The 16,866-nt window shown below is 37.7% G+C and overlaps 1 protein-coding gene across 1 annotated transcript; it reads right to left on the bottom strand.

The window, feature by feature from the left end:
* Positions 1–249: 249 nt before the first annotated feature.
* LOC145781260 (uncharacterized) lies at positions 250–14,679 on the bottom strand. Its single transcript, XM_082593036.1, has 11 exons — positions 14,524–14,679; positions 12,934–13,047; positions 12,415–12,589; positions 11,601–11,730; positions 10,833–10,928; positions 10,199–10,260; positions 6,871–6,996; positions 3,653–3,730; positions 2,787–2,905; positions 1,904–2,106; positions 250–1,316 (listed from the first exon to the last, which is right to left on the bottom strand). Exons 1-11 carry the CDS (start codon positions 14,621–14,623, stop codon positions 1,170–1,172), a joined length of 1,350 nt encoding a protein of 449 aa, XP_082449162.1. The 5' UTR covers positions 14,624–14,679; the 3' UTR covers positions 250–1,169.
* Positions 14,680–16,866: the final 2,187 nt, after the last annotated feature.

Consider the following 16,866-nt stretch of genomic DNA (forward strand, 5'->3'; position numbering starts at 1 on the left):
TAGGACCCTGGCTAGGAATGATTTTAGAATCCCGGAAACTTCCAAAAACCTCTCGCATATTTTTTAGGCTGAGCGCATTTGCAGCAAATCCAGTTGGTGTTGACTTGATGTGATTGCGGCGTCTTGATTTTGTCTCCCAAAAACCTCATTAGTAGGCTGCCGAGCTCAAATTATCTTCACAACGACTCTGCCCATACGGTAATTGCATTAACCGTAAACTACCGTCTCAACTGGCACGTTCCACATTACTGACGACCCACCATGATTTTATTGAACAAAAAAAGTATCCGGCGCACCACATGGACACTATTGCATCATAAAGCGAAGCCACTTCGGACAAATGCATCGACGTTCAAGCACGATGCTTGGGAGTGCAGTAAGAACGTTGACAAAGTCCAGGAGCTACGTTTAGACATATAGCCAGGACATTCGCTTTATACATCAACTCGTTCTCTCAACGGTCCTGGATAGTGATTATTACAGGTGGACGGTTTTAAAAAAGAGAAAAAAAGAAACTAATAAAGCGAACTAGAAAGGTTGTGAAAATCCGTGTAGACAAAAGCAAAAATGTTCATTGAAATGGCGGAAATTCAACCAATCTTGTTCTTGGAACTTCTATCGCAAGTGAGCTCTGCGTTCAGCCTGAATTGAGATATTTGTGCCATATCGCTCAGCGTTAACTCTTCCAAGATAGGAGCGTAACCAGCACAAAATTTCGGGGGGAGAACAAATAACTATTTTTGCCCGGTGACACGTCAGCAAAAGCGAATCATCCAGAGGGGTTCTGGGGGACCTCCTCTAGAAATTTAAAAAAATGTCTTAAAAAGCGCATTTTGAGAGTAAGCTACTTTCAGCCTAAATCATTAGTAAACCTTCAGTAACAGAGTGTGAAATGTTTATTTAAAACATTTCCAGGTGGCCAATTGCCCCCTTCTGACAACGCTCCTTTGTTTTCACAAAAAAAATCTTTTTAAACTCAAACAGCTCAAGAATCAAAATTTAGCAAGAAAATTTGCGCTAAAACGAATCTTTCGGACAGCTCAGTTACGACTTCAAGTCTCGAAATTGTAATTCAGGTCGTGAAACTTCAGCTGAGAACAAAAGTTTTAGTTCGATTAAAATGTAACAACACCAAGCAGTCGCAGTCAGTTAAGGAAACGTTGATTGTCTTAATGATAAGTAATTGTATGGTTCTTCAGTTTGGTCATGAAGTTTCTGATGAGGATGGTGCTCAATGGGATGTTAAACATGGTCTTGTGCACTATTTCCTCTTCTCCTAGCAGAACCGCTGTGAACACTTGATCATAACGCTGGCCCTGGAGACAAAAAGTTTCTGGATAAAATATTAATAAACTGCGAAACAAACTTAGTGTCTAATAATTAGAGTGTCCGCCTTTGATTAGCTGGACGGAGCTTCAATACCTCGTTGGACGTTTGATCAAATTGAAGACTGTTTTAAACTGTGATTGACAAAGTGAAGTTTCCATTTGTAGTTAGAGTATTGCTTCTTGTGTCAAGACACAACAAATGTAAACTTGCAAAAAATGTATGTGATAAACGCAAACTCGGATAAAAATCAGTCGAGTTCGAATCCTTTTTGGAAACACAGTCATTTATGACCTACAATTTGTATAGCCGAGTGTTGGTGAAAATCCTGGGACGGCATTCTGAGGACGCCGGTTCGACACCGCTCAAAAAGATGTGGCTGTTGCAGGACACTTAAAGACGTGCCTGAAGATGGTCACAAAGATTGGCTTCCTTGTACTACCATCCACTTAATCTAAATCGTTAACTACCAGGAGTAATCCTCGATAGGAGAAAAAAGCTACAACATAAATTAACCAGCGTTTTAAAACAACTTAGCCTTTTAAAAGCTTATGAACTTGGGTGTTGTTATACGCACCGGAATAAAATAAGTTATATTGGCGACGGCGCTCACGTTCAGAAGCCTCCCGTTGTAATGACTTAAGGGAAAACGTAGCCAAGATATTGCTTTCATCCGTTGAAGAAAACTACGTAGCTCGTCATGTTTCAACTGATCACAGGCAAACAACTTTTTAAGGGCAGCCTTGAGCACATGGCGTCGACCCACGTAGGTTGGACAATCTAAAAATTAATTAACAGCCAATTGGAAATAGGCTATTTGATTTTGTGGTCGTTAAACAGCTTTATCACAAATATTATTTTACTTAATTGCATTAGGCTATATTTAGAACTAATGTGAATTTATGAAATCAAAATTTATTAGAAATACGTCATACAAAAGACTAACAATCACTCCGGACGACGACAGAACCAGCATTAGTTGTGAGAGGGTTGGGATGGTCTCTGGGGTCGACAAAGCAAACCAGAGTAAAAAATGAAATCATCAGAGAACGAATGTAAGTTGGAGAGCTAAAAGAAGCTGAGAGATACCCGCTTTAAATGGTTGGGCCATGCCGTGAGGAGAGACGAAGGTTCTGTCGAAAACAGCTTAAGATAATTGTTGGCTGAAGTTGGTGAAAGAAAGCGAAGAGAGTTGAAAAGAAAACGGAGAGAGTGTGTGGCAGACGATATGGAAATAGTGGGAGTGAAGGAAGAAAATGTTGCTGAAAAAGTGATGTAGACAACTGCAATCTGCACCGGCCACCCCACTTAAAGTCAGAAGAAAACGAAGTTACAAGAGGGTAAGTTTACTACATATTTATACTTCCGCAGTGATACTATATTATAAATAGGATTACTACCACACAATCACAATCAGAGTGTTATTGTTTACCAGAGAAATTTAATCCCGAGGAACCTACCTCTCTGTATAACATTCGTGCATGTTCCTTCTCTGAAGGATTGCTCCATTGCAGTGGTGATGAAAGCGCTCACATTGTGACAGTTATGTGGGTTTCCGCCTCTCAACCATATTTCTTGTCTGGTGAAGTATGCAGTGAAACAAAAAGACACAACGAAAAAATAAGGGATCACTTTTCAGGGAATGATAGTTGCCCGAAGAGGTGGAAAATTTTTTTTGTTTCTTATATCAACAGTAACGGTACACTATGAGATAAACGCCATAAAAAGAGTGAAAAAGTAAAAAGCTAACAGTCTTCGAGTTATATTTTGCATAGCAGAGTAAAAAAATTTCACATGAAAAAAATAACAAGGTAGCTTAGAATTTGGTTGTATTGCCAGGACCGTTGAAAAGATATTTTGGACCCGGTACCAGTGATTTTCGGGCACCAAATCAAGACATTTGCAAAAAAAATACACTACATCCAAAGAATATGTCGTAGTTTCTTCAAATTCCCGGGCCCTTGGAAAGGTTCCTGGGCCCTATCCTGAACCCAATTCCAAAAGTACCTCTGGACCTCCTATCAACACTACTGGGTGTTGTTGTTTGCGTTTGGGTTGTTCGAAACAGTAATATTTTCAAAATATTTTAATTCGAAATGTGCTGTTTTGAAGAACAATTTCTTCGCTTTGTTTTAATTTGCTTCAAGATGAGTTTATAAAGAATTGAATTTTAAACCGACTTTTAAAAGTTAGAATGCAGTTTCAAATGTTTCTAAATGTGCGTTAAACGAACAAATCGTTCATCCCGAAGTAAAACAGAAAGCTCATTGAAATAATTGCAACCCAACAAAATCGCATTATGAACAAATAATGAAGCGAGTCTTACATTTGTCTTCGCTTTCTTTTCTTCGAGTGCTCTCTTGCCAATGAAGAAAGGGATCTTGTAGGCCATTCATCGCAATCACTGCGTTACAATACATTTTGTAGTTACTGGCTAACTTCATAAAGTTCTAAAATTGATTGTTTTTTTTGTTAGATTTAATTCATCTCAGTTGGCTTAATGTAAAACTTTGTTTCTGATTAAAAAAGTTTGTAAAATTTTTGAAGTAGCCTAATGATTTATCAGCAGAAACTCAATTTTATCGTGGTTGCCTACGAACAGACTTTTGGGGTCAAGAGTCCATTTTTAGCCCCCCATATAGGCTAAGAGATGCTTTTCCTGGTTACAGCATAGACCCAGTGCCAGATTTATCATTAGACTAGAAAGGCTGAAGCCAAGGGGCTCAAGACTTAGGGGCCTCAAAATTTAAGATGTACCAAGCATATTTAATAACGTTTAAACATGGCCTATATATTTGGAGAAACTTTCACCTGATAATAACGTAAAATTTTCTGGAAACCAGTTCTAATAAAGTAAACTAAATATTCATAAACAGGTCATAATGCAAATTAAATTTCTGGTATGTTTCTTATGGAAAGGAAATATGACACAGGTTAAAGGTTACACTTTCAACTGTTATTTTGAAAATGGCTTAATGTTAATAGTCATCCAAAAAATTATCTGCTAAGTAGGCTACGAACGATGTTAGTTTATTATTCTCTTTGACTAATATTTCCTATTTTACAGTAGTCTAATATTTCACAACATGTTTACAATCAAATTGCAAAATTTGGTTATTTTCAAATGGTTAATTTCAACACTTGTGTGCAGAGGCGTAGTCAGGAGGGAAATTGCCCCTTTCTGCAAAAAAATATTTTTATATTATGCAGCCACTAACACACTTTCAAGCTATAGGCTATTGGCAAGTAGATATTGATATACTGTCAGTTACATTTGTTTTGTGTCAAATGATAAAATTATCGTTTCCTTAGGGTGGCAATTGAATACCTGAATATGAGAATGGCCCAAGTCCAAGTGATACTATTTCGAGAAAATCAAAAAAACTTCACAATTTTTTTTTTGTTGAAGATATCAAAGCCTGGTTAATGAGGGTAGTTACTCATGGGAATAGACAACAAAAAAGCTGTATTGTGTGTTGCTGTGCGTTATAGTTTATGCGGTGCGGATCGTCAAACTCACTAGATTTGGACCCTTCTTATATTCAGGACCTCACAAATTTGTAATGCACTGGGCTTTGCTTGGATATATTGATAGATAGCACCTTGCCCACTGGCGTTGTAACCCCCCTGCAATACCTGCAGTCGCAGGGGGGCCCACACCTAAAGAGCCCCATGTTTAAGGGCCCCCTCTTAAGGTTGAAGACCTTTTTTGTTTTGATAAACAACTTGTTTGGGACAAAAAACGGAGCGTTTCTTAGCTAAAGATGCAGTGACAAAAGCCACGCAGAGGGGGGGGGAGGCGCTCTCGCTAGGTACGCCACTGACCTTGCCCCATTGTCATATCAAAATACATTCATCATGAAAGAAATCTGAGACTTTTGTTATGTACAGTAAAAGCAGTTTTTCAGTTCATTGCGTAAGATAAAAGCAGTTTGTGTAAAAAGTAACTCTTTAGTTTTCATAGTCTGAGTTTTGTGCATCAAAGAATGCATCTTCCGTTGTAACGAGTTGGTCTATCATGTCTCTTGTTTCTTGGCGCAAGTATTTTTTCAGTTTGATAACATCTTGCTTCTTCGCAGCCTAAATCGGTACTTAGCTAGTATAGCACTGACTAGCTTCTAAGGTAGGAAGAGCGTTAGGCTTAAGGATCCGAAATTTAGTTCGAACGAGTCCCATCATATTCTTTGAAACGTCAATTTATGAAAGAATGTCCTAAGAATAAGAATGTATATGGCCTAAGAATGTAAGATATAAAAAAGTTATTATGAAAGAATGGCCGAAGTCCTGGACTAGGGCCATTCTGCTAATCATAAAAATTTATTTGCCTTCGATAACACGTTTCAAAGCGTGAATTTGGATCTTTCATTTGCTCATAAGGTAGCGCTAGGCGTTAGTATTACGATGGTGGGTATAACTCATTTTGTTAAAAATGTGGACTTGGGCCCTTCTGATTTTCAAGTATTCAATTGGCTAATAGACCGTATGGTCGTTTCGTTGTCTCTCTGTCAGTATGGGAACTTCACTTTTGCAGTGTATATCAAACTTGCATATTTTGAACATGTAGGCCTACTGTTTCTGACAAATAATAATTCATTGATTGAGCGCCATGTCTCGCAATGCTGCAAATAAACAGAACAAAACAAAACAGTTGTTTTTGTTTCACGTAACTTAAATAAACTTTTTCCCTCTGTTGCAGCATCATTTGATCGAGCTTCACTATTAATTTGGGCTGAAAGTGTTCTCACAATGCGCAATTTTTTAAACATTTTTTCAGAATTTTCTGAGTGAGGTCTCCTAGACTTCCCACGCTGCCGGGCTCACTGACATGTGTAATAATAGTCTACCAAAGGTTCAAGACCAACCAACCAAACCTTACTTGTCCCCCTCCCTGAAATTATGTGCTGGCGACGTCCCCGCTTGTGTGCATATTTCTCCATAACTAATAATTCACTATAGAATCAGTGGTTGTTTGAAATATTCGTCTCTGGGGCTGTTAGGGTGGAGGTTAGGGGCCTTAAATGGACAATAGTCTAAGGCCTTTCTTTTTCCAAATCCGGCCCTGCATAAGCCTACTGGAGAATTCAGTTTTTTTTCTTATAATCGAAGACAATTAGCGTCCGCAGGCCTATTTGATGGACGGATCATTCTGTCTTCCGTCAATGACTTGTTCGAACGAAAAAGATAGTAGGCTACTAGCTACAATAAACGATATACCTACGACTACGTCCATGAACGGGAAAAGGTGGCAAAACCTTTCGAAGGTTTTAGATATCGCGGAATAGATGTTCATATAGTACAGATTTGTATGTAGCTAGCACGGCCACAAAACCCCAAAATAAACCGCAAAAAGCAAAGGTTGGTGTTGATCATATGTTGGTCAATTGCGGTGAATTGAACTTTACAAAGTACAGTTTGTTGTCGACATCCGAAGTTGAAGCGTTTTAAAAACATATAGTATTATGTATTTGCAATTTTTCAGATAACCTCATAACGTCCAAAGAATTATGTCACAGCTTGTATTGTCCAAAATACTGTGAGGCTTACCTGTTATCATCTAGACAGGGATGGATTTTGGTTCTCACTATCGAATCTGAATCTTCAGTGAAAAGTTTTGTGGTGGAGTCTGTTGTAGTTGTCACAGAAGGTGTAACTGGTTTTCTACCACATGTCCTGTTGGGATTCAAATATATAAAATTAATACAATATCAAAAACGGAATGACTTTTCCACTTTACAATGGCAGGTGTTAAGAGCAACAACATTGTTTAAAAGGCGACATATGTAATTTGTAGGGCACATATAGAAACATGGAGATCTGGGAAAATAAGCTGTCTAGGGCATGATATTAAAAAACAAGCAAAGGTCGAAAAATATTTCTGTGACATAAGCTATTTAAACATTCCGAATGAATAGTCCAGAAACACAACAGTCAAGCCAATGAATACGAAAAACCTTGGGTGTTCATCAGGATAATTATCGTTTCTAGCACTAGTTGCAACGTTCATCTGATGAAAGTGAAAGTAAACACAGGGAAAACAAGTTGATTTATTTTGTTTTCTGACGTTTCGAGCACCATGATAACGCGCATCCTCAGAGCGAATAACATGCAAAATAAATCTACAAAGTTATATAGCCTACTGCAGTGCGGTTGTAGGGAAGAGAAAAAATGCAACACACATTACTTTGAAGGTTGGCCAAAAGATGTATGGGCGGTTACTTTCCACGTTAGATAACGTAAAATTTTTTACATTAAATGTTAAGTCAAAGCAGTTGAGACCTAAACCAACGACTTTATACGGATGTCAAATGGCGGACACGTTTGGAAGACCATGAGTGTCAACGTCTGTGTAAGTCCAGGAACGCATATCACCAATGAAAGGTGTTATAGAATAATCTGTGAATGGGTTAACAGCCTCTTATGCTGAAAAAGTCTTCTATGAATTTCAGTCTCGTATATTTCACAGACTAAATCTAGCCTATAGTGGGATTGGCGCAATCTTTCAACCCGTCCTTGCCGGTAATCAGAGTGTAATAATAGGATAAGTTTGTTCAGAACAATAGCCGCGGACAGACCTTCTGCATGTGCTGATTGGTTTTATGTGGCCCGAGTGATCGCTTCTAAGAATTATTTTTGGTCTTTCCAGGCGAGTACACGTTTGAGTGCAAAGACAGGCAGTGAGTATAAATTGATCTATTTCAGTAGCATTGACAGTTGTTTAAATCTAAATTGGCGTAAAATTTCAGGCTGTGGCTCAATAGCGTTGCCAGATAAGGAATTCTGCCCTAATTTGAGAAAAGTTTAAAGCTGTTGAAAACCAAAACTTGTATTTTGGAAATTTTTTACTAGTGGGCAAAGATCAAAACCTTAACCTTAATCCTTCCTAACTTTAATCCTAACTCTAGCAACACCTGATTGTAACCATAGCAACAAGTGGGTAAAAATAGCCACTTCGAAAAATTTACTCAAGTAGTAGTAGTATGTAGAACAGGTTTATGATTTGTTTAGTTGAGGCAATGGTCTGTAAGGACATAAAGCAGCAACGAAATATTCTCTGAAAGCTTTCAGTTTTTTAATTGATAATAATAATGTTATGGTTTCATTTATTGTCGCTCTACAACAGCTAGGTCTTCATCTTCAAATCAGATTTAGATTGACGTCATTTGTATCAGATTTACGTCACCACATTATTACGTCACCGGCTTATCTTCACTGTGTTATGCATAATGTTTATAGTTTTATTTTATTATCGCTCTACAACTGCTAAGGTCTTTTAGCGACAGGGCTCATGTTTAATTTTATATCAAGTTTACGATGTCACGACATTATTATCCAATTCATCCTCACTGCGTTATGCAAGAAAGAAAACAATCGGTACCGTTTTTAAAGTGTTCGGTTTGACCCGACCTGGAATCGACCTCAAGTCAACAGAGCCGAAGGCAAAACTCGTTGGACACAGAAGTATATTTTTTTTATTGATGAAATTAAATTCGAGCTGGCATTGAGCGGCATGGATCCAATTTGAAAATGGAACCTGATCATATTCTTTCTTAATTGTTTTGTCCACCAGCACCAAAGATACTACCGCACGTTCGTGTTACTGAGTTATCGTAAAATAAATGACGTTGTATCAATGTAAAAATCACTGATTTTGCTGTCTGGGAATAGTCAATTGACAGTTTCACACATAAGTAGAACAAATTGATAGACGAATTTTATAACAACTCCCCCATTTTGAAACTGATAAATCGCATTCAGGTTCCATAAACAACCACTTCAACTTGAAAGAAAACGCGGGCAACACAACTTGTTGGTTACACAAGTTTTAAATTGCATACTAAATATAGTCCCGCCGCAAAATACATCAATCAATGGTAAACCTCAATATAGATCCAAGGCTGGGACTTCAATCAGCAAACTAGTTCTTTTCACATAGATACAACGTCTACAGACTCGACAGGCTGGATAAGGGAACTAAATCTTGCGAAAGTGAAGGGCGTAGAGCCCCTGACAGCAAAATCCTTCATTTTTACAATGATTCCACGTCAGACGTTAAACATTGAAAGATTACGCTAAGCTCACAATAGGCTGGTGTGAAACATGCGAGATTGAAATTCATAGAAGACTTTTTCATCATAAGAGGCCGTTAACCAATTTATAGATAATTCCATAACATCTATCTTTCATTGGTGATATATGTTCCACGGTCAACAATGTCAGACGTTGAATAAATGCAAAAATGACGAAATTTGATGTCTGGGACGCAAAATGCCACTCAGTGTTGATTTGTTGATTGTTTTCCCAGACAGCAAAATCCATCATTTTGCAGACGTTGAATCAATGTAAAAATGATGGATTTTGCTGTCTGGCTGTGATATTGCGTAACTATACATCACTTGACAGCAGAAATAATCACTTGTGGAAAAGTCAACAATGGTTTTAGGTGCAACAACATGGAAAATCATTGCCGCCGACCCTCACAGCACGAATCACAGTATCCAGGGCAAGTGTTTGCAACCTTTGCAACTTTTTTCACAGAGATTCTAACAGCTTTCAAAATAAACAAGACTTATACAGCAAGATATTTTGGCTTATTTCTAGAAATTTTAACATGCAGCTTTTAGTGACCACTTGTTTTCACTTTTGTATCAGATTTACCATGTAGCCGCATTACTTCACTGAGTTATCCAAGAAAGAACAAAACCGCAATAACTTTTCCTCCGCCATTGAGTTGCCTCATTGGTGAAGAAGACGTCGCTGAATTCATAACCATACAGCCATTAAATAAGTCTTGTTTTACGTAGATTCTTTAGACGTTGAATCAATGTAAAAAATCATTTACTTGATGGCTGGATTGTGACTTGACAAACCTTACCTTTCGGTTATATTGCAAGGCCGTAGCGGTTCTGGGTGGAGGCTGTTTAATGCAGCAGCAACCTAAACGTAAGCAATCGTTAGACATACTTTCTAAAGAGCAGAATCTCTCTTTTTGCGTCGTTGCAATGTCAGCCGATGGTAAGTGTAAGGACAAATTTGGGTTGCTCAAATTTAGATTATTTTATTATTGATCAGCCCACAAAAGCGTTGGCGGTGTCTAAGGCACAGAGTTCATTATGAGATGGTGAACTGAATGCTTTTGTTGGGATGACAGCAATATCTACAGAGTGAACAGAGTCACCGCGCACCATCGCACAACAACTAAGTAAAGTAGGCCATTAAGTTATAAAGTAAATAAAAATATAAAAAGCAATTCGGCGCTAACGAGAAGAAATACAGCAAAACGCATTAATAGAAGGCTGCAATTATTATAACAAAATGAAAAAGACAAAACAAGCCAGTGGTATTTGGATCAGTGAAATGTTTACAAAAACGGTTATATATGCCACCACACATTTATGAAATTGAAACTAAAAATTTGACTTCATTTCACACTTCTAATATGATTGGAGAGCGGAAGATCGAACTTTTATTGTAGCGTTCCACACGTAAAGTTTTATATTTTAAATTACCACTGCAAGATTTCTGGTTCCCTTTGTCTGGAGCGAAGTTGCTTTACGGATGAGTCGGTTCAACTTTTGACAAGTGAGATCAACCGCTTGAGGACGCTGTGGAGAGAAGCAAGGGAATTATGAGCGAGTGAGAAAAGGAAATTTAGCAAGAACATCATAACCAAAACAATGCGAATGAACCCGGACAGCAAATCTAGGAAATTGCTTGCCAAGTGAGATTTTTAGATTGTGATATAAATGATTTTTTCAAATCGAACATGAAGGGAAGTTTGTTGTCGAAACGTTTTCTTTGCATTTTTTTTTTAATCTTTGTCAGAGAAAATTTTTGGCTCAATTCATCGTTCACGTAATGAAATTTTACTTTATCTCAAGAGCGCTTGTGCCATTGTGCCTGCCCGTAAGCTCACTCAAGATCAAGTGCCCGACTCAAGATCAAGCGGCGTTGGTTCGACTCTCGGGGTGTGCGCTTGAGCAATGCATTCAAAGGACTGCTTTCCATTCAGCGGCACATAATGAATGGAACAATTTCTCCGCAACAACACTTCAACAACAATCGGAAGCTTTACTCTCTCAATCTCGGTAACCGCCTAGGCGCCCATGCGTCAATGGTTCAAAGCCTCTACAAGTATGCGAAACTGCTAGGATTAAGCTCTCGAAGAAGCTTTCCCATTCGGAGGAAAAAGATTCAATCAAACAAGCAACATCCATTCACAAACCAAAAGAGAGTGATATATTTTATGATCATTAATATTATGACGTCATAATTACAGCATCATTGCAATCAATCCATTGTCGCAACGCGTTCATCTGCATATTTTCGACGCTGGACAGGTGCAGGTATGGAAAATATTCAGAGGGTTCAGTTTGCACGAGAAGGTTACCCAATTCCTGTTTTACCCTGAAAAAAAAAATAAAGGCTATCTCATCCATTTCACACAAGAATTTTTCATACCAAAGCAATCTGTTACTCAGAATCTGTTTAAGCTTATCCCAGCCAATTGATGTCTTTTTTACATTGATCTAACGTCTGCAAACGTTGAACCAATCTAAAAACGGACTGATAAATGACGTTAGTGCCACGCCCCGTTAGCTCAGTAGTTACGTGCCCGGCTCAAGATCACGGGGCGCTGGTTCGACTCTCGGAATGTGCGCTTGAGCAACGCATTTCAGGACTGCTCTTCATTCAGCAACAACTAGTGTATGGAATAATTCCCCGGCAACACTTCAACAATCGGAAAACTTCACTCTGCCAATTTCGGTGACCGGCCCTGCGTCAAAAGCCTCTACAAGTATGCGAAACTACCAGGAATAACCAATCAAGGCTTTGTCAGTCCGAGGATAAAGATTCAAAACCAACCAAGGCTTATTGTTCAAACAGAGCAAAGACAAATGAATGAAATTAGGACAAAGACAATTTAAATAATGTCCCAAATAATAATAATAGCATCCACACAGCCACATTCCTCAATCTGTATTGAAAACGATGTTCCGAACGCTGTACAATAAGCAAAACGCCATTGGCAAGTTACCCTGAATGGATTGTGAAATAAAACGTTTTAGACAGGTCTTAAAATATTCTAACCTTGCTTGGAAAGTCGCATTATTCTCGCACAGTTGCATCACCGCTTGCCTGGATCCCAAAACCAAATCCTCACGGCATCGCTCCCACAAGGTAGCGCGTGTCAAGCTGCATTCTCTTTGCAACAAAGCCTCCGCATCAGCAACGAAGTCACAATATGCAGCTTTGGTTTCGGTTGCTGAAAATTTTATAAAGCTTCTAATTACTGAGTCGACCATGTTTAACTTTTTGTCCAAATTTTTTTTTCAAAATTTCCCAATTTTCAAAATCACCCTACGGAGATGCTTGGACCTTGTTGATCAGCAATATGTAGACATCATCCCATGAGTGACGTTGGACCATATTACATAATTTTATTTTGCATCCCAGCGATCTACTTGGACCGCAAAAAGTTAAACGAATGGAACAGCACATTGATTACAAATATTGTAGAAATCAGTGCGAACCCCTAGATTTCATCACTATGAATATATTCTGAACATCAAAGTGTATGATTGCTTGACCATTCTGTTATATTCTCACTTGCGCCACATTGAATCACTCGTTGTTTGGCAGTAAGGATCGAACGGAAACTTTTCAGCCTGCTTAATTCCTTTCGGTAGTTCTTCCCAATCACTTTTAGAACTTCCTGTTCAACTTGAAAAGAATTGTTATAATTAAGTGTCGATACCGAGCAATTATATACCGATGCGGCGAGGAAAATTTCGAATGAAATCGGAAAACTGAAGATGCGGCGAAAATTTAAGGTCTATGAATGTTTTTGTTTTGTTTTATTATCTTTATCCTGCATTGCGGGAAAGCGGACTTGAGCGCTATGCATCGGTGTACGCCTTCCGACGTACACCTGACCCACGCTGCAGCCGACTGCAATGTCTGTTTCCGAATGTACTTTCGACATCAATTATTTAAAAAAATTGCGGTTTCCCAATTTATCCACTTCAGCTATTTTATTATATCATATAACTTGGCACAATAAGTGGTATTAATACGACAAAAGATGCCCAATGCCAAGCGCAATGCGAACTAGAGCTAATTCAAGTAAATTGATTCACTGCATTATCAAATTAACCTTTACAACCTGTTTCTCTCTTTGTGGGATCTATGTGTTATAATTATATTTTGTAATATAACATATAAAATACTATATAGCCGTATGTACTGTACATCATGTACTATACTGCGTACATCATACAATCGTATAAATGAAATGAGAGCGCAGCACAAGACTTCTGAAACACGAATCTGGAATCTTGTCAAACTTAAGCCGACTTGGAGTTTTTGTATTCTGTTTTAGAGCGTCATGTTTTAAAGCACTCCTTTTTTTCAAATCTTTTTTGGTTGTCTATTTTGAATGTATTTCGTTTATTAAACACTGTTGAAAATTAAGTAAAATATATTCTAATCAACATTATGAAGAATCCTTGTCCGTATGGCTAAAGGGAAGTTAATCATGCTCTGCTCAGAACTATTATAATATTAATAATGCAATAATAATAGGGTAATAATGTACTCAGTTGCGCCTCTATACGGCTGCACTGACACTGTCTGCTTTGTAAAGCGCTCAGGACCAACGCATTCTGCGATAAATACAGCGCTATATAAAAATAAGCATTACTGTATTATTATTATTATTACTCAGAATCCAGATTAACTTTTATTTGAAACAACACGCTTTTACTTTTTTACCGTGTGATAGATATTAGTTTGCAAGATAGAACAAAATACGTTCTGGGATCGCAATATAAACGTATAGACACCAATAACTAATATTGTTTAGTCAGATCAAAAATAGACCTCATTTTCCACCAATTTCTATCCAGAAAATTTGCAAGTCTTTCCAACTCGACTAGAATCAGTCTTGCTAATTTGCATTTATCGAATACTGGTGTTTGCACAACGATCTAATCTCTTAGCATCATTTATTTAAAAATCAATTACGCAATAGTAATAATAACAACATCTTCATCTTATTCAAATCGAATCTTTAAATTTAAAAAAACAACTTTTAATATAACTTTGGTGAAAAAATTACTTCTTCAAGCCACAAACACAAGACACAAAGCAACAATAGCCTAAGTTACATTTATCAGGATATAAAAAAAAACGTTTTACTTTGAGCTTTTGCCACAGTGGCCTGGAATGTTTGGTTTCCTACGGCCAGAATGGCCCAGATTGAGATGACCATGATCAGGGACCAAGGGAAGTGACTCATCTCTTCGTTTGCAGCAACAAATCTTCAATTATTCCACTACAATTTCACGTTAAGCAATATCTATAAAAAATATAATCGTTTATTAAAGTTAGAAATTAGTCGTTTAGCAGGACTAGAATTATTGGAAACGAACACTTTTCAAAACAAAATTTTTGTTTTGACAATGTTTAAATTTTATAGAAGTTCGTTTAATGTCGTCAAGTTGAAATTCTGTTCATGCTTGCATCTTGTCTTGCCGTTATTGTAGTTGCCTAGGCTACCTCGTTTTCTCGTTTTAGTGCCTTTGCCCTTTATGGATATTTTACCAATTCTGATATTTGATTTTTCAGTGTGGCCGAGTAATTTCAAGACTTTTAGCTTGGTTATATTTGCCATGGGATGTACGAAACTTCCTTTTCGTAAAGCAAGTTTTTATTTTAAATTATATAATTTGTTTTCAACATTTTTATTGTTGAATCACCATCGGTCGTTTGGAAGCAAGTGGAATTAGTGTTGATATTTAGCGTCTCAACACCGAATTCTTGAGCTGCTCAGTTCAGCTTGCTCAACTTAGACGTGACTTTGCACAAGCAGCCTTCGTGCAAACGCAAAGCTTTCTGTAGGATGATGAAACCGCTCGTCATATAAAGAAGTTAAACTTCTTCTTCGTGTATTCAAAGGTTGGATTTTCCTTCAATATTTAAGAAAATAACACGTCAATTTTGCGGCGATTAAAAATTTATCACTGTTTGAATGAAATCAATCAAAGTGCAACCACACTGTTGATTGTAGACTGTTTTCATAAGGAGTAGGCGGAAAGCTTCCACGAAGACCTTGAGAGTTTCTGTGCACCTGGTACACTGCTGATTAACTCCATTGCAGATATTTTAAGCACTCTTAAAGCAGTTTCACTCTCACGCTTTCAGAGGAACTTGGTAATGAGGTTTCTGATCTACGAAACCTCATTTAAAAAATTTGCTTTTATGTTGAGTGGCACTGAAAAAGCATTTGCTCGAATTGATTTGCAAGTCGTGCTGCAAATATATTGCCAGCTGATAGGTAGTTAAATGCAAAGAGAAGCAGAACATAGAGATGTGTGGGCGGTAGCACTGGAAGGGGTTACTTTGGGTCCCGGGATAACGTTAGACGCCCGTAACGTTTCCAAGAGTCGTTTTGACACTTCTACCTTTTTCTAGATCTTTGCTATGTTTGGCATATATTGTTTGTTTTTTTCGTAGTGATGGACAGAAATAAAAACAAAAATGAAACTGAACTGAAGAGGCTCGAAGATTTAAAGAAACCAGTGGATCTTCTTTGACCTGACTTAAACTCACCGCTTCGCGGCGGTGAAAACAATTGAAATCATTTTCAAACGATTAGTATGACCCAACTGGGAATCGAACTCAAACCACCAGAAACGACGAAGAGAAAAACTTCCAGTAGGTGGACAGTGGTGACAGAAAATGCAGCAGACTACGGAGGGCAATGAAAGGTTTAAGGGAGAAGCCGTTAGGGCGATCGCTCCCCCTAAAACACAGAAGAGTAATTTTATTCACGATGTATTTACAAGGTCGGATTGATACAGACCTACTCATCATTGCGTTTCGTTAAAATCGCCCCTCCTATGACTTTTGCTAAATCAACCCCTGTCGTAAGCGCTACTTTTGCAATGTTACTTTTATGCATCAAATATTGATTTGAAGATGTTGTGGAAACGTCGAAATAACGTGAATTGCTTATCGAAAATTGAATAAACAAGTTCAAAGTCGGTGATTTTTAAACTTAAAACTTAGATAACTGCATTGACCTCCATTCTAGGAAATATCAAAATCTGAAGTCCTGTGTTTTCAGAATTGTTTTCATAGCTTTAGAGTTCGTTCGCTTTTTATTGGGTTGCTCGGTTATAAAACGAACTCGTATCTTAAGAGGAAGTGAAAACAAATGGAATGCACTTCCAATTAATGCTCGACGAATTTACGCTTTCATGAAAATTCTTTACAATTTCATGGAACAAGAAGTTATTGGTTTTTGTCCTATACAGGGTTGCCATATTGGCGTTTTTCCTGCCAAATTCCACAAATTTGGCGTTTTTTGAAAGCGTTTGGCAGGAGAAAATTACGTTTGGCAGTTTGGCATTTTTTTGGCAGTTTTTACTTTAGTGTTTTTTTGGCATCTTTTGGCGTTTTTTTGTAATTATTACCTGTACAACTCACCACTAAAGTTTTTCAAATACTTTTATCAATGAAAGTCCATCAAAAAAGTTT

Source organism: Aplidium turbinatum, chromosome 12 (genome assembly GCF_918807975.1).
Source record: "Aplidium turbinatum chromosome 12, kaAplTurb1.1, whole genome shotgun sequence".
Taxonomy (NCBI): domain Eukaryota; kingdom Metazoa; phylum Chordata; class Ascidiacea; order Aplousobranchia; family Polyclinidae; genus Aplidium; species Aplidium turbinatum.